The following is an 18876-nucleotide window of genomic DNA, read 5'->3' on the forward strand; positions in this document are numbered from 1 at the left end:
TCAGCAGAGAGCCCCATGTGGGGCTCGAACCCACAGGCTGTGAGATCATGACCTGATCCAAAGTCAGACACTTAACTGACTGAGCCAGCCAGGAGCCAGCCCCATGGTAATCTCAACTTTTCTGAGCATTATTGCAAATACATAAAGTGAAAAACAAACAAACAAACTTTGAGTCAACTAAAACATTGAAATGAGCATAAAATATCAGTGTCCTCCCAACTTTTTCTGAAGCTAGAATGTGTTCTCAATAATAAACATTCTACAGAGAAAGCCAAATTACCTTGAAAAGCAAAAAACTGATTGAAGAGGGCATTTGTTAGGATGAGCACTGGGTGTTGTATGTAAGCCAGTTTGACAATAAATTATATTAAAACAATAATAATAAAATAAATTAAAAGGTAAAAAAACAACTGTGAATACAAATTAAGATAAGTTAAAAAATCTTACTTTCTACGTAAATACAAAGAATCCAAGGGAAAATATCATTTATATCCTTCTCACAGCAAGATGTCTAATTCCCTGTTATTTCATAGTGATTAATTATATAAAATATGAAAGTTTTATTTATATAACATGAATATTCATTGAAATCTTGAAATGGTGCTTCCAATTCAGTTTTCACCTTCCATAATTATTGTATAATTGATAAAAAATGTTATCAAGTGATAACAAATGGTAGTTTGAAATGTTTATGTAATTCGGACCTTGGATTAATTATCTTTAAAAATAACCACGATGTTTTATAATGAGCTGTGAAATAAATTCACTACATGTAAATTTAGCTGGTTTCTTTCTAGACTTAATATTGCAGTTTATACAACTTAACAAGACAAAGAAACTTCCCTACACAAAACACAAAATAATAGCTTAATTGCTATGATTTTTGTTATAAAATTAAGTATATGAAATTATAAATTAATATCATTTATGGTTATGTTATTCGGTCATTATACTGATGTTTTCAGAATGGCAGAGTGGTTGAGCTTCTTTGATCTCAATATTGTCAGATTTTACTTTACAAAATGGTGAAAGACCTTCCTTATACTTTAAGCTTAGTTAAAAGATCGTACAATCAGAAAAAATAAATTGTTGGGGATTTTTAGTCTGCCTTTAATAATGATATTTCATGGCATATTTTAAAATAATTTGGCAGTTATGAAGCAAATAAATGAAGAAAAGTTCAAGCTGCCCAATTAAATATAATGTTTTCATGTTTCATGTACATTTATGTAGTTGTAAATATAATCATTTTCCTTTGGCCACAGAATTTTTTATTTTGCTTTCAATAATGGCAAACAATGACCCTTGCGAAAAAAAAATTTAAACTGTTACTGTGGATTTGAGATTGGATTGCTATTTTATCTTAACTAAGTCAGAAGATGATATAAACCTTTTTGCTTCAAGGGAGAATCAATTTTAGAATTTATTTCTAATTGCAGTTATGTTAACTATATTAATTATGTTACCGACACATTTGTGGAATAGGTTTAGATGTCTGAAGTAGATTTGATGATTGTTTCTATAGGAGGGTTAATATTCTCTGTATTATTGCCATAGTCATCTCCATCCATACACTATTTTCACTTGAAAATTGCAGTATTATATGTGGTTTGCAAAATTCAGTCAGTATTTGTAATAGTGAAGATCTAGTACTTTGCTTTGTTAACTAAAATTTATATGATGATATTTTCATTTTCTTATTTGCAAAGCCATTTGAAATCCAGCCAAGATAGTTTATCCTGTGGAAGAAAAGTTCAAATAACTTTTAAAGAGACACCAAATTTCCAAGCATTGACTTATCTGTTAACTATAGTTCCCTGTCAAATTCTTGATCTGGGTTGCTGAAAAATCACTAACTCATTCATTTTTTGAATTAAAATAGTATCCCAACTCATTATAATGTCTGAGGCATCAACTGTCATATTCATATTCAGTATCTCCATGGTACCTTTGAACAAATCTGTAGCCTGTTTTTATGCATGTATATGTTACATTCTATGTACGTATACTTAATAGTTTTGAAGAGAAAGGTTAATAATATTGATTGCATGGCATTTATTTTCGTAGGTCAGTGGCTGCTTTAGATGTAATCTGATATTTCCATATTAAAGTTTATGTCATAGAAGAATACTGACAGATTTTTTTTGTGTGTACTCTTGCCAGTAGGTTATAGGTCTAGTGCTAGAGAAAGTAAATCTACAACATTAACTGTGCCAGAACAGCAAAGAACAACTCATCACCGCTCACGTTCAGTATCTCCTCACCGCGGCGATGATCAGGGAAGGCCGCGTTCACGTTTACCAAATGTGCCATTACAGAGGTAGGCTTTAAGATGGGCTTAGTGTCTCTGAGAGTACTTTTTAATTTTAATATAATGTAAGCTGCCACAAGACTGTTACTGAAATGAAATAACGGCTTGGTCAGTCAGGTTCTTTTCTTCAGAATCATTTGTGGGCAAAATGTCTTTTTATTCATTACCCAACCTATCTTACATTCTGTTCTTGAATCTCAAGAAATTTTTTTTCCAGGGAGTCGAAGAAGTTTGTGTCCCAAGCACAGTTTTTGAATAACTATCTTGTATTGTTTGCTAGTTTTCTCTCATGTTAGGAAAAATTGTATCATAGTGAATAACCTGTGGAGAGAAATGGCAAAGAGGAAGAGGTTAAGAGTGTATTTTATTTTATTTTATTTTATTTTATTATTTTTTTTTTAATTTTTTTTTTTAACGTTTATTTATTTTTGAGACAGAGAGAGACAGAGCATGAACAGGGGAGGGGCAGAGAGAAAGGGAGACACTGAAACAGACTCTGGGAGTCTGAAACAGACTCCAGGCTCTGAGCTGTCAGCACAGAGCCCGACGCGGGGCTCGAACTCACGGACCTGAGATCATGACCTGAGCCGAAGTCGGACGCTTAACCGACCAAGCCACCCAGGCGCCCTTAGGGAGAATGTATTTTTAAGAAATTTAGAATTGTCTCTTTGAAGCACTTTAAATGCTTAGAAAAGTATATAAAGCATAAATCATGTAGTGCCGTATTTTATCTTCTATTGAAACATACTTCTTAAATTTTAATTAAATATTAAATTGAAAATGTGATGAAAATTGTGGTTCTTTTTTGACAGAGGTGAAAAGAGGGTTGAAGAAATGTAGCTCAGGCAGAGCACTCAGAGAATAAATACCGTTAGCTCATTGATAAAATATGTATTTGGTTATGATGCCAACACTTTTTAAGCCATGCCAGTTATCTGCCAGTTACTGTCAAATCTTCCCCATTAGTCTGTTGGCCTGATTTGGGAAGATGATACACTTTGATGCATACAAATTTTTGTAATCATTTTAGGAGTTTAGATGAAATTCATCCAACAAGAAGGTCACGTTCTCCAACTAGACACCATGATGCCTCCCGAAGTCCAGTTGATCACAGATCCAGAGATGTGGATAGTCAGTATTTATCAGAACAAGACAGGTATTTGTTCAAATTATGATCTCAACATAACTTTTTGTTTGTTCTGTTTTAACTTATGGTAAATATCTTGGCATAGTACATTAGAAAGTAAAAGTAATCACTCAAAATTTAACTCTCAAGGAACAACTGTTCAGGGTATCCCAATAGAAATGCAACTTTAAGAAGTATTTGGCTAACATTATATTGTCATAATGTGTGCATTTTTTTTACAGATCAAAATTTATGTTTAGCCAGGTTAAAATTGTAGCTTGTTGTTCTAACTTCTAGAAGGAAGCCTACCTAAGCAATTTTCAATGTTTTATATTTTGTGGAATGCAGTCTTTGGGATGTTATTTATGTAATTACAAAAATATGTTTTTTATGTTATTAAACAATTTTGGATACAGGTCATGTGAAAGTTAATGTTGCAGAGTTTCTGTGAGGACTTCAGTAATAATATTTTTATATACTTAATTTTCATAAATGTATTTCTATAAAAAACAAAATAATTGAGATGGATTTTTTCATGTGAACAAGTACTTCCTGGACACAGTTACTAAAAATCTACATTACGACTCTGTTGTTCTACATGCCCATAGACTTTCTTCTCAAACTAACCACATAACTGTATAATATGCTAGACCACAAGCTCAGGATCTGAATTAAGGTTTTAGGATACCCACCTTGTTGAATATCCTCTTCTGGCTTTTTAAAGTAGAGAAACTTTCAGGAAGGAGTAGGGAAATGATACAGTGGTGCTTAATGATTGACTTTTTCCTGTGTAGTCAAGGACATAAAACTCAGTAGAGCTTCTTAACCATTTATTGTCATCCTACCATGGGAAGTGATGCCATGACCTTCAAGAGTGTAGTCATATTGGGTACTGAGACAAGAACTACTCTGAGGAATAGGATTCCACACTGCTCAGCCTGAGTTGAGTTGAGTGAGGGTCACTTTGTCAACATTCATTGGGGCCACTATGATGTTAGGTGAGGATGGAAAAAAAGACTTCTTGACCAAGGCATTTAATAAAGTGAGATTAATTTGAGTGTAGAAAAAGTACAATCTTAAAACAATTCTAATTGAGTATATTCATGATTGGTTAAAAAAAAAACTAATATGTGATATTGTGTTTTTAGTGGCTGTAGAAACCAAGAGGACTATCATGCTTAGGGTTCCAATTAGCATGAGAAAGGCCAGGTGTATAGGCCTTTCAAAGGTCTTTAAAATATCCAAGTATCTGGAATTGGAAATAGATTTCTATGTCTTATTTTGGGAGGGTTTAGTTTAGTTTTGTTTTAGTATTTTGTAAAGTCACTTGGAGATATAATAGCAAATCAGCAACAGCTAGGACTTTGACCATAATGTTTGTACTTTATTGTTTAAATTTTTTAAAATACTGTCATGTTTCTTTTTGTTTAACCTCTCAAGCAAATATGCTAGTGCAGACAATCTGGTTTCTTCCCTTTTCATGTTTTCATCGGCATACCATTGGCATAACCCATGTCATTTAATGCCTCATGATTTATCTGTTCCATTCACCACCCATCCTGTCTGTGCAGTGAGCTTCTTATGCTGCCCAGAGCAAAACGAGGACGAAGTGCAGAATGCCTCCATACTACCAGGTAAATACAGGGATTTGGTAATGGTAACTGTGTGTGATGACTCTCTTTCCATTCTACTATTCTTTCTTCTCTCCCTTAATGGTATGATGACAAATATGTTAAATTAATTCAAAATTTGTTTTGTTTTATTGGAGGTTGTGGAAAGGTTCCAAATATATTTCAATTCTAATCCAGGCAGACTGCTTTCCTGTTTGTATATTCAGAATCCAGAGACTGATTCATGAGCCTCTTTGGAACTGTTTTACACATTCCTAAAACTGAGGAGCCAATTTTGCAATTACAATTCTAAATGCTCACCAGGGAGCAGCCCCCCACCCCAACCTCCCCAACAACATACACACACCTGTCTAGTCACAAGCGGTCTTATCTGTGCATGGCAGTGTTACTGTTTTCGTGATTATAAGTTTGTTTTAGCCTTTTTAAAATTTCCTTTTGGAATCTAGTATGGTTGATATTCTGTTTGCTTTTATTTATTTTTCTTTAAATGTTTCTTTATTTTGGAGAGAGAGAGAGAGACAGCACGTGCCTGAGCATAAATAGGGGAGGGGCAGAGAGAGAGGGGAAGACACAGAATCTGAAGTAGGCTGCAGGCTCTGAGCTGTCAGCACAGACCCTGACATGGGCCCGAACTCACTAACCAAACCGTGAGATCATGACCTGGGCCGAAGTTGGATGCTTAACCGACTGAGCCACCCAGGTGCCCCAGATATTGTTTGCTTTTAATAAAATCTTCAGGAGTCACTTGTTGCCGACTGAACATCAGCTTCCTTCTTGATGAAGAATGAGAATCTTTGACCTTTGACTTCTAAACCTTCCCTCCCTCCATCCCCCCCACCACCAGTCCAGAAGGGTTACAATACAGACTTCCTCCTAAAAGCATGTAACAAACAATATGATGCTTCTTTAAAGATGAGAAGAAAAGGGGATGGAATATTCTCCTGTAAACTGGAGCTAAGAACCTGATACTTTATTGTCATCTCATTACATCTTAGATTTCACATCCAGAATAAATAAATTAATGCATAAAATCTCTTACAGATTATTCATAGAATGCAGTCTGTAAATATTTATTGTCAATTTGGAGTTAATAGAAACTAAGGAAATAGAAAGTCAGTGAAACAAACCAACACACAGACAGACTCTTTCATATATTTGGCCAACAGAAAGACAGTAGCAAGGCGAAGGAAGAGCTAGACCTGGAGCACCTGCATGCAATACTTGGTCAAATGCAGGATTTATTTTGTCTAGATGGAACATATGGTTCTGCTCAGTATTGCAAATATGATCATGCTAATAAGAATTATTTCAACTTTATATATATATAAAATTAGCCTACTCATAACTACTTTCATGTTTGCTTGTAGCACCATGGGGGGGGGGGGAAATGAGGAAATAGTAGTTATGATTGTGAACTAGGGAAAAAATATAAAATGAGAAATGTTGTAAATATTATCTCAAATTCTTTATAATGCTCAACTGCCCAGGCTTACTATTACTTGTTCTTTCTGACAAATAGTTTGTTATAGGAACAATGTTTTCTTTTTTTCTCATAGCTCTGTTGATTTGACTATAACTGTAAAAACAATAAAACAAAAACAAAACAAAATAAATTTAGACCAGTAGTCTAAACAGAACAGCTAAATATATATTTTTTTCTTTCCCATGTTATCTACTTCTAAAGGTGAAATACAAGGATATGAAAAGTATGATATACTGGTAATTTCATTATTTTGTACAATCTTCAAAATACATAATATCATATTTACTTTGGAATTTGAAGAATAAAATTTAAGAATTTGCTACTTTCTAGCAAACAATGAAAATAAAGTTCATTGGCCACCAAGCATAGTATTGTCATTAATATACTTTATCTCAATTCCCTGGCAGTAATTATATGAATGTTATTATCCTAATTTTACAGATGAGGAAAGATCCTGAGAAAGTTTAATTTTATAAGTAACAGAGCAAGGATTCAAAATCAGGTGTATTGACATTTTCCACCAAACTTGGAAAATCTAGTTTTTCCAAAATTAGATTCTGAGGAGTTGGTGCTGTGCCAATAAAAGAGTTTGTGAGTCAAACAGATTTTGGAAACATTGCAAATTACAGTCCCTCCCTACTGATTTAATATGCACAGTATGTTAAAGTCATATACTAAAGAAATCTGTCTCATGTTGTTTAATTCATTTTCTGCCTATTTATTTTTATAATTAATACATAATATCCAGTTACTATGTTTATAACTTATAATTATTATAATTTAGTATTTATAATAATAAGTATTTATTTACTTATTTAACCATTAAACCATTTTTTCATAAAAACATAACCCAAGAAAGTAATGTTGTACAGAAAATTCAATAGCTGTCCGTCATTAAGTGGTAAAGCCAAGGTGGGAATTTAGAACTTCATACTATAAATAAATATTATGCTATTTTCCATTCTGTTTCACATTCTTTGCTAATCCTTGTTAGAGTGTTCCTGAATAATCACTTTTGAACCAATTGCTTTAAAAAGTAATATAGCAACTGGTATTAGAGATATTTTGCTAAGGCTAAGAGTTGAAAATAAGACTATTGTCTGCGAAGCAGGCAAAATCCTTAGTTTCAGTAAAATATGTCCTCAGTTAGTATTCAAATATGGTACTCGAATATATTTTTAAACTGAACCTTTAAGAGATTTCCTTTCATTTAGCCATTAGTATAAATATGAGTAAACCAGTGGGGTGTTTAAATGTTTAGTATGTCCTTAGCAAATGTTTATTCCCTTCCCTATTTATTGTATTTTAATGTAGGCCAAAATAGACAAGGGGCTTTCATAACAACAATTAAACTTGTAGAAACATTATTAAATCATCAAAAAATTAATTAATTAACTGGACCTAGTTTGTGCTTGGTGTAGTACAAACCATCCAGAATCCCTCATAGATCTTAAAAGAACTCAGATAAAGTTGGGCTTTTTTCTGCCATTTTCTGCGAAATCAAAATCCATATTCCCGTTTGCATCTATTGCCCATCCCATTTAATTTCCAGTGATCAATTTTACCTGTGGTTGGATTTGAATTCAGAAGCCAATAAATGGGAAGGATTTCCTCCATTGCAGCCACTTGATGTGTTGGTGGTGCCTTCTCTTACTGCAGTCTGATGCAGTGATCAGCTTTCTCCCTGCCATGCTGGTTAGCGCTTTGCTAATTACTAGAATGTTAACTCTCTCAGTCATATTTTAATTCCCAAATTACATAAATTATTTGGTTAGTACGTTTAGGTATGAGTTGTTTACTTCCATAGAAGCAGGCATAAAATTAAATCAAAGATTTAAAGAGTACATTTAAATATTGATTAACTCATAGAAGTTTGTTAGCAGATATTTTTCAAATTAAGGCAATTATAATTTTGAGTCTTTATCTTAATTATGAAAACAATGTCTATGATTCCATATTTTAATGATTCTTCTACCTTCAAATAATTATTGTGGTTATTCTGGGGAAAAAAAAGATGCGTCTTTGATTTTAGCTTTATAGGCCTCCTATTTTTTTTGTGTCTTAGTAAAATTTGCTTCCTGTATATTTTTCTGTTTTCTGCGTGTTTGTGTGGCCACGTTCCAGATATTTTGTTAGGCACTATAAAACATTACCGCCTAAGATGCCTTTATTAGAGAACAGTTCTCACTGGAATATTTACAGGTAAGAGTCATGACAGTGAGTCCCAGTTGTAAACTAATCCTGAATCCCTTGCCTACTAAAAATAACAAATTTAAATTCTAAGAAAGCAGTACCATTTCTTCTTGAGAGTAATTATATGCAGAGAAACATTAAATTAATGATATCTAAAAATAACTTTAATTAATTATAAAATTTATTCTAGATTATCTCTCTAAATGAAATCTAATTACTCAAATATCAGAATTCTAGTTGTCTTGTCATTTATGTTATTTTGTTTGTTGATTTTAATTATGATAATTAATTTTATATTATTTTATTTTTGGATAATTTTGATTTGTGAAGCTCAATTCTGCCTGCACATACCAAAACCAAGTCAGTGACTAGACAGGACTTTCCCCTTCATCATGAATGCTTTAACACAAGAGTATTGAGATTTACTGATGAAATATTGGTTAGGTAAGAACATTTGGAAGTCATGCCTTCCACTTCCCTTGTCTAGTGTTGTGACCCAAAATAGTTGAGTTGTAAATTTTTTCTTCTCTGATGTCCTTCATTTTGTTTTGGTGTGGCATCTGTTCTTGGTAATGAAGTTTTAGGCATTTTGTTTTAGTGCTTTTTGTATCCCAGTTTTTTCATAAGAAGGTGTGATTTTAGTCTCATTTTTTTTTCAGTCTGAGACCCTTTTAAAAAAATTATGCAACCCAATTCAAGCATAATCTTTGTTTAGTTTCATTTTCTAAACAAAATTTTGCACTGCCATCCTGTCAGCTCTCTCACACCCTTATGAACTGAATCACAGTGATTCTACATTTTATGTAAAGGGGACATTATTTTATGCTTTACTCTCTAACATGGTCTTCCTTTCTTTGTTTTCTTTGTCTTTCTCTTCTACCACTGGATGCAATGCACTGGCACTAGTGAACTGCAGCCCTCCCTTGACAGGGCTAGGAGTGCTAGTACCAACTGCTTGAGACCAGATACTAGTTTGCATTCACCAGAACGAGAAAGGTATAAAATAAAGACTTTCTTAATTCCCTGTCATTTGTACTAGTGGTTTTTTTTAATCACTTTGTTTTGTTTCATGTGAGTCTCACAGGTTTATTCATTCATGTTCACTTTGCTAACTGTCTCCATTCCCCCCTCCCCTTATGATACACATCTACCTAGAGATATGTGTATGTGGGTCAGCCCGAGGGCACACATACACATATTTCCATGAATGTTGTTGCAAATGGTGTGATGTAATTTGTAACTGCTTCTGGCTGCTGCTTTTTCCCTTCTGTTCCTGTTCAGTGGTTTTATTTACACACTACTCAGGGAGCCTTCAGTATGCTGATAATGTGATAAGGTTCAGTGAGTTATCTGAAGGGGAGGATCACTTTCCTATTAGTTCCGATGATAAATAGTATTTGTAGGTTTCAGCAGTCTTTCCCAAACTTAAAGTAAGAATTTCATTTAGGTAGAAAACTTGCCATGTGAATTTATATTCGCTGTTTAGTCAACCTACTCTTTGATATAGATCACATTTTGCAGTAAGTTACATTTTGACAACAAAAAATGTTATGTCTATCTTAGATCTTATGATGCCTTACAAAATAAATACACATTATACATACACGCACAGTTTTGCTTAACACTTTTAATTGATTAATAAATAATTCTGATTTTAATTCAAATGTATTCAGTGTTTTTGTATTATATGGTCTCCTAATTTTGAGCAGCTAATTTTTCCATCGTAGTGGAACTTTCTATCTCAGTAAACTTGGTTATCATTGATAGTCTTGGATGTAATTTTTTTCTTTTCAATTAGAAGTCAGTCACTGGAGATTTGTTTACTCCCTCTTTACAAACCCTGAAGAAAAAATGTTTAGTGATGCTAATGTGTAACCCACTTCTCTTCTTTAAAGGCTGCTTAAAGCTTTTCTTTAGCAATCTTTCTAGACTAAATCTGTTTATTTGTTTATGAGCTGTTTATTTCTGGACTTGAATAATCGGTACAGATATACACACCCTTTTTTTACTGTTGTCATAACATTCTACTGAGAAGTTTACTTTTTTGTTTTTAATTCTTTTGTATTTTTCTATTTTGTAATAGTAAACAGTAGAATCTAACTTATATATGTTGTATTTTTTTTTTATATTTGTAGTAGAAATTTTAGTTGAAATGGTTATTGGGTCTTCTAAAATCACAGCTGAAATTGTTCTATTTTAACTCTTTTGTTATATATTATTCCTCTCCCCAAGAAAAAAGTAAATACAAGAGTAGCCAGAAAAATGTTTTTATATTTTTTACTTATTTTTTATTTCCTTATATGTTCTGTTTGGTATTAAAACAAGACAGAATTGTTCAAGTCAGTAGAATATTCTGACTACAACAACACCGTAACATTTTTAATATCTTTATATAGGTGCTAGCTAATAGAAGTATAACACAAGCCACATTTATAATTTTTAATTTTCTGGTTACCATATTAAAAAGATGAAGTTAAATTTAATACTTTAACCCAGTATATATCTGACAATGATATCTGACATATCATTATGACGTATAGTCTATTAAAAAGTATAGATATTTTGCATGTCTGTTTTCATAGTGCTTAGTAGACACTGGTGGGTTGTGGCTACTGTATTGGATACCACAGGTTTATCCTTATGCTGAAGCCTATCTAGCATATGTTCCCTTGTTACACTAAAGCCATAGGGTTCACAAATCCATGTGTTGGTATATTTAACCTCTCAGATAATACCCTTAAAGTAGATCAGCTTGTAGACAAATATTCTGGCCAAGTTATTGTACCGGTCACAATAGTCTAAGGTCTAAGTGAATGTACTTACTTTTGATAGAAGAAAAGTATGATTGAAATCTATATTCACTATATATTGAATAACAAAGAAATTTTCCATTAAAAAATGAGACAGAGAGGCAGGAATTGGTATTCTCATTGATCTTTAATTTATTGTGGTCAACTTTATTGCCAAGAAGAAAATAAATGAGATAGGTTTCATCAAGAAAATTACAGAAGCTGTAGATTCTTACTGGTTTGGAGGATAGGGAGTTCAGATGCCCTTTTGTGCACACGCCTATAAGCAGCTTTGGGGCAGAACATCATAGTATCAACAGTGGTGACTTTGTTCTCCACTGTAAGCTAAAGTCCCTAGACAGGATGTGCACAGAGTAGAAATGGAGAGGTTTAGAGGGCTTTCCAGGTTATTAATTTCTCTGATTGAGCAGAGAGCTTCTTATGTTAATACCTAATTTATACATAGTAGATAAAATGTTAAAGAAAATTTTTAAACATAATTTCATATACTTTAGATAGTAACGTATTTCCACAGCCCACAGCGTCGTGAACTAAACAAGTTGCTGATTCTAAACCATTTTGATGAATGTTTGTATGTTGTTATATCAACTCAGTGCCCTTTTCTGAAGAATTTTCACTCACTTTTAAAACAAATGAAGTATTGTGTCAGTGCAAAGAATGAAACTGTCAAAGCAGACTCAGTGTCCAACACCATAGTTCACTAATGATTCAAAGATAAAGGAGCACCAGGCACTAGTGACCTATTCTTTTCTTGAAGGAGTCCATTTTGTCTCCTTCATTAGGATGGTTTGGCCCAGGCTGAATAATGCATGTAGAAGCACTGTTTGCAAAGGAAGCCATTTCAGTTTTTGAGTGTCTTCAATGTGTATTCTGTTGATTACACTAATAACAAAAATAATTATGGATTACCCCATTGCTCATTCTAGTCGTGCTTAAGAAAATTTGGGTTTAATTGCAATAAAAGGTCTAGAAAGACTAATAATTTCCTACTAAAGATGTCTAATAGAGGACTCTCCTTTATCTTTTCGTTAGCAAATACCATTGAATATTTACAAGGAAGTTTAGTTAAGGTTGTTTCACTTTTCCTTCATCTTTATTCAGGGTCTGTTGAGGTCATTCATTCCCCTTGTTCCCTGTTTGGGAATGAGTAAGTTATAGACCTGCCATTAACCTTTTCTTTCCAAGATTTTAAAACAAATTATTACTGAAATGTTCAGAAGCATTTATTGTTAGAGCTACTGAAGAACATTTGCTTTCCTGGGATATTTTGTCTTCTTCCTTGACTGTTCACAGAAATCACAGCCTTACTGAAGGCTCATGAAATGGTAGTGTATACTTACTGCCTCCATTTTTTAACCTCCTAGTAAATCCTGCAGTCTGACTTCTACCCCTTACCGTGGCTCTACCACTATGCTGAAATTCCTCTATGAACTACACTGGCTCCCTAATTGTCCAACAGTGTCTTGCAACATTTTGCATTAACCACCCAGTCACTTGAACCTCTCTTGTATTTAGTACCTTCTACAAATTTTCTTTCTTAGGCCTTGGTTATGACCCAGCCTCTTCTTGCAGGCTTCTCTTCCTATCTCACCCCACACGGATAGGTGTTCTCCTGGCTCCATCTTCATTTTTGTCTTGCCCCACTCATTCTGTCCCTGAAATTATATTTCTATCAAAAACTTCCATTCTAATTAATACCTATGAAGACAACACTCTACTGTAATTGACCAGGCCAGAACTTTCCCTTGAGTGCTAGGTCTAAATTTTAAAAGTTGCCATTTGTGTACATCAAAATGTCAAATTTAAATTCATTATCTCCTCTTACATCCTTTCTTTTTTTTTTAATTTAAGTTTATTTACTTATTTATTTTGAGAGAAACAGAGCATAAGTGGGAGAGGGGCAGGGAGAGAGAGAGAGAGGGAGGGAGGGAGGGAGGAGAATTGCAAGCAGGCTCTGTACTTTCAGCACAGAGCCCAATGCAGGGCTCAAACCCATGAGCCGTGAGATCATAACCTGAACTCAAACCAAGAGTCGGATGCTTAACCAATTAAGTCACTCAGCACCACTCCCCTTACATCCTTTTATAGCAAAATACTTTCTCTCCCTAAATTTCCCTCTTATTAGGATGGCTTTGACATATAATAAAGCACATTAGCTGGAAACATTTTTCCTGCTCCTTCACATTCAGTGAATCAGTAAATCCTATCAGTTCTCTTTTCAGAATCTCCCAAACAGATCCCCTACCTTGATTATATTGAATTATATTCTAGCCCTTCCCTTGTCACTCTTGCCCAATTGATTTTTTCATGAGCTTTATTAGTAGTATTTATTCCTTCTTGTCTCAAGTTTTCTATCCATTAAAAATTAAAATGCCATTTTTCCTTTGTTGTCTGCTTAAAATTTTTACTCATTCTTCAAAAATTTAGGTCTAATAACCATAGCTTTTATAAAACCCATTTATACTACCCCCCCCCTTCTCTTTTGTCAGAATTATTTACTTTCTGGGCCCACATGATACTACATATTTCTATTAAAACACGTTATATTTTACTTAATAGGGTATTTATTTCTTTTGCTATATTGTATACCTGGAGGACAGGAATCATATCTTATTTGTCCTTGCCATCTCTTGTGATAGCATTATTATTTTTTACTTAGTAAATGCTCGATTTGGAGATTTGGGGAACTTAAAAGATACACCCTATTTTCTGCTCCCAAATTTGGGTCTAATTGTGAGCTAGACCCAAGAACTAGAAGAAGGGACATCTAATTATCACCGTAAATACAGTGAACAAGTTTAGAAGCTGTGACTTTAGGTCTATAAGCTTGTTAATAACTAACTCACCCTAGAATCAGCCAGATTCACAGAACCACAAGACAGGTTCAGGCCCAGGCCTCACATCTTAACAGCTGCTTTGTAGGTTTATGTCCTGTAGCATTTACCATTTGTAGGTAGCTTGATCTGGAAGGAGTCATCCAGAAAGGACTAAGTTACCTGTGCCTGGTCCTTTAACATAGTCACTGATTTTATAAGCCAGTCCTCCTTTCTTGGGGTAGCCTGAGGCGAAGGGTAGAAAGAGACTAGGAGCTTGCTTGAATAAATTTCCCTCTACATGGAAAACATGAGTAATAAGGGAAAGGAGGTGCCTACCTAAAACTTAACAACTGTAATTTGAATTAAAATAAATAAACTGGAATTGAATTAAAATTAAAAAACAGTATAAGTATATTAATTTTACTTTAAAACAATATTGAGAAAAATGAGGGTTTTTTTTCTTTTTTTTTTTTTCTTTTTATGTATTTTTGTTTCCAGTTTTTATTTATAAACTCCAGTTAGGTAACATATAATGTAACATTAATTTCAGGAGTAGAATTAAGTGATTCATCATTTACATATAACACCCAGTGTTCATCAGAAGTGCCCTCCTTAATAGCCATCAGCCATTGTTTTAAAGATTTTCTTTTTAAGTAATCTCTACACCCAATGTGGGGCTCAAACACACAATCCTGAGAGTAAGAGTCACATGCTCTTCCGACTGAGCCCACCAAGTGTACCCCATCACACACATTTTAAAGGACTAAAATAAATAGTGGGATTAGAATATAAAAATAGTATATAATCAGTTGTCTCATTTGTTCAGATTTAGGTTCTAATATTACAGTAATTCACAGATTAAAAAAAATTTTTTTAATGTTTATTGTTGAGAGAGAGAGAGAGACAGAGAGTGAGTGGGGGAGGGGCAGAGAGAGAGGGAGACACAGAATTCAAAGCAGACTCCAGGCTGTGAGCTGTCACCACAGAGCGCATTGCAGAGCTTGAACTCATGAACTGCGAGATCATAACCTGAGCCTAAGTCAGACACCTAACCGACTGGGCCACCCAGGCACCCCAACTCACAGATACTTCTTTTGCTATTTATGGAGTGAATGGTTTACATTTCCATATAATTTCTCTTTCAGATAATTAAGCTGCTTTTCCATGTTCTGCCAAGAGAGATGCACCATTGAAGGATGTGTACATATGAAAGCATAAATATTAGTTGCACATTTAAACACATGCGTATTTGTTTTATAGTGTATTATTGCTGGGGAAAAAAGACATGATGAAAGAACCATTTATTTGCATATCAAGACCTGTCAATTCTAATTCCTTTATATCTTATCAGCAGATCCCCTCACCACTGGTAATCTGTTACTTAAGGTTCTCACTATTTCTTACCTGTATTAACTTACTATCTACTTGGATATTTGCAAATATAAGCTACTTATTCAGTGCAATGCATAGTTTATATAACTGTCAAAACTCAACCAAAAAACACTACAATTCCTTATGCAAGGAGCTCACAGCCTGTTAATTCCATCCCTTAACCATCAGAGTGACCTTTCTTCTACTGTGATCACAGTGAAAGGGTTGAGCTCCAACAAATAGACATTCCTGAATTAATGAATTTAGGATACCTGATGTTAAAGTGCAAATACTGTAAATAACCAGTGTAACTTATAGGCAAGCTAGTTTGGAAAGAGAAATCAAGAAAAGGAGCTTCATGATTAACAGCTGCACTATGCTACCTTCCAAGATGAAAATGGAAGTTGAACCCTGTGTTTTGGCAAAATAACAAGGGGATAAAGATTCAAATTTTGACCTTTTATTCTTTGTAATAGGAGAGAAGGAAGTTGCACACAATTTAAAAGCATATAAAATATCCTAGTATATCTGAAACTCACAAATACGGGTTCTTTTAAAACTTACCTAATATCTAGTCTTTAGACAAAAATTGAGCATAAGTTGGTCTTGCTCCCATATTAAATATATGGTGGGAAAGCAAATGGATTTTATTATATTGGTACCATATATCAGCATATTCAGAAGGACTTTGAATGTACAGATAATCCATGTATTATGCTAAATATTTTGTCAAGAATTACCTTTTCATAGCTTGCATTCACAATTGCTTGTTTCCAAATGTACACCTTTCTCCTTCATAGCTTTTCACTGCATGTTTCATAATTACAGCAATTTTCTTTACTTTTTTGTTTAAATAAACACAAGGACTGGAATTTTGCCTCAAGAAGCAAGGTTACTCATGATCCTGTCAAGTTAACATTACTTATCACTTTACAGAAAAACACATTAGCCATGTTTTTGTGTTTCCAAATCCTGTAAAACTTTCAGCACCTCAAGTTTTAACATGACTGAATCCAGCTTCATGTAGAAGACAGGGTGGTTGTGATTTCAATTATTTTAGAAATATTTTTTTGTTATTGTTCTTCAGAACAGAAGCCAGTAAAGTGAAATATATTTTAAAGCTTTTGGACTGGGTTGACCAACTATCTCAATAATCTAAAATTATTAAATAATTTCAAATTAATGCAAAGTATTTTTAATTTCACAAACATGTAACACATTTAAGAGTACATGTCACACAATTTTTTCTTCTGCCTAAATTCTGCTATTGAATATCTTTATTTGCCTCACACCTTCCTCAAAGCCCTGCTTGAATCATGACAAGTTTATCTAAAGCTGATTGATGAAGCAGGCTTCCAAAGGGCTTTCAGAATTGAGTATCTGCTGGTCTCAGATATCCTGGTCACATGTTGACAGCCCTTTGCTGTTTTTGTCTAGATTATCAACTAAATCCAATAAACCAAGTGAAAAGGCAAAAAATACAGATTAAAAAAAAAAAACAAACAACAGGACCAGTTTACTTTGAATAATTATAAAATCTTATATCTAGATGAGTCCTTAAAGATCATTCAGTTATCCCTTGTTGAATAAAAGGAAGCCAATATTAACAAATTATCCTGTTTAAAATGCTCATATCTAATATGTAAAAATTTCCAAATCTGGCCTGCTCTGTCCCTTATTGTCTCTTTTCAGTTTTCAACTAGGTGTTTGTAATTTGTGGTTATACACAGACAGAATCTCAAAATAGTTTAACAAAGAATAAACCAAGATTCAGACTTTCATTTAACTGTTATTCACAAAAAATATTATTGTAAATACAGAAATAAAAAAAAACCATTGTTTAATCTATTGGGAGATACTTTTGCAAATAAAGATTTGCAGGAATTTTTTACAAGTAATATTTCCCACTTTTATCCCTCAGTGTTTTTTACTCACAATTTTTAAATTTCAGTAATTAGTGCTACGGTTTCCCCCAAGAAAATTTGTTAAGATTTCACTGGTTAGCATTCCTATGAATTATTTCTTAATGTCATTGTTTCCACACTGAAGAACATTTTTCTTTCTTTCACCTAAACTGTGTTTCTCCTTTGTATTAAATTCACACACCTCATCTTTGCCACTTTATCCAGTAATTTCAACACCTGGTATCAACTAAGTATTGGTAGCTTATTAAGCCTATTTTATTCAAACATAAGCCAAATTCTTAAGGGTGCATCTTTTTCACTTAAAGTTATATATATGTATGTGTGCAGATATGTATACATACACAAGCACGGTTTAAAAGAAAACAATTAAACATAATAGATTTCAAACATCTTCCCAAGTAAGTTGTTTCTCTGTTCACTTATAGGGTAACAAGATTTATTTTCTTACAACATTATAATTTATCTTTCCAAGGCTTATCAAAATCAAGAGTAAATTGTGGAGCAAAGAAGCTACCCTTTGCCTTTTTGCGGTGCTTTTCCAGTCCTGTTGTTCCATATATTCTTTTATGTTAGAAGTTACTAAATGTCCTGTTTTTTTCCTGTCTTGTTCATTGGGCAAACAGGGGTAAATGGTCCCCCTCCCTAGATAGGAGACGACCTCCTAGCCCCAGGATTCAAATCCAGCATGCATCTCCGGAGAATGACAGGTACTAGCTAACTCCTCCTCACAGACAAGTGGCTTCAACAGGCTTCTAGGCCACCAAGTGAAGGATGACCAAGAAATGTGGGTTGTGATATACTTCCTTTCAGGAGCCAGAACCATATATTTTGCATATCCACCTCTAGTAACACACCTCAGAGTGTTTCCTGAAATGAGAGTGGCATGCAAATGCTATAGTTTAGACAAACTAAGCCAGATCCAGCGGAAGAGTTCTGTTTTAAATGGGCATTTGTTTCAGTGTTTTGATTTTCTAGAAACACACTTAAATAATTGTTTTTGTTTAAACATTCATGAATAAATAAAAATTTTCAGGTGCTTTAAAATTTATTAAAATCTGTGACAGACTTTTCTTTGTTGTATCGGTTGGCGGTTTAATCTCAGTTGTCTTGTTTTTTTACTATATAAATTTGTTAATAATAATTTTAGGTTTGGAGGTACATTAAAAACATCTGATTGAAAGTAGAATAATGGGTTCTTATAAATCGTATG

At 33.6% G+C, this 18876-nt stretch overlaps 1 protein-coding gene across 50 annotated transcripts in view; it reads left to right on the forward strand.

Moving 5' to 3' along the window:
• Window positions 1-18876, forward strand: part of RIMS1 (regulating synaptic membrane exocytosis 1) — a 493071-nt gene that overhangs the window by 333559 nt on the left and 140636 nt on the right. For 15 of the 50 annotated variants that reach the window (XM_086707201.1, XM_086707203.1, XM_086707212.1 and 12 more), the window contains 4 exons: window positions 2164-2320; window positions 3342-3467; window positions 5009-5071; window positions 9651-9740. In XM_086707201.1, the coding sequence (XP_086563327.1) occupies window positions 2164-2320; window positions 3342-3467; window positions 5009-5071; window positions 9651-9740 (436 nt within the window). Of the gene's footprint in view, window positions 1-2163; window positions 2321-3341; window positions 3468-5008; window positions 5072-8675; window positions 8754-9650; window positions 9741-18289; window positions 18374-18876 lie in introns of all 50 variants that reach the window. The other 35 variants (XM_086707213.1, XM_086707215.1, XM_025925561.2 and 32 more) reach the window with 8 other exon arrangements.

The sequence above is a fragment of the Puma concolor genome, chromosome B2 (genome assembly GCF_028749965.1).
Source record: "Puma concolor isolate L17-30 chromosome B2, mPumCon1.1.hap2, whole genome shotgun sequence".
NCBI lineage: Eukaryota > Metazoa > Chordata > Mammalia > Carnivora > Felidae > Puma > Puma concolor.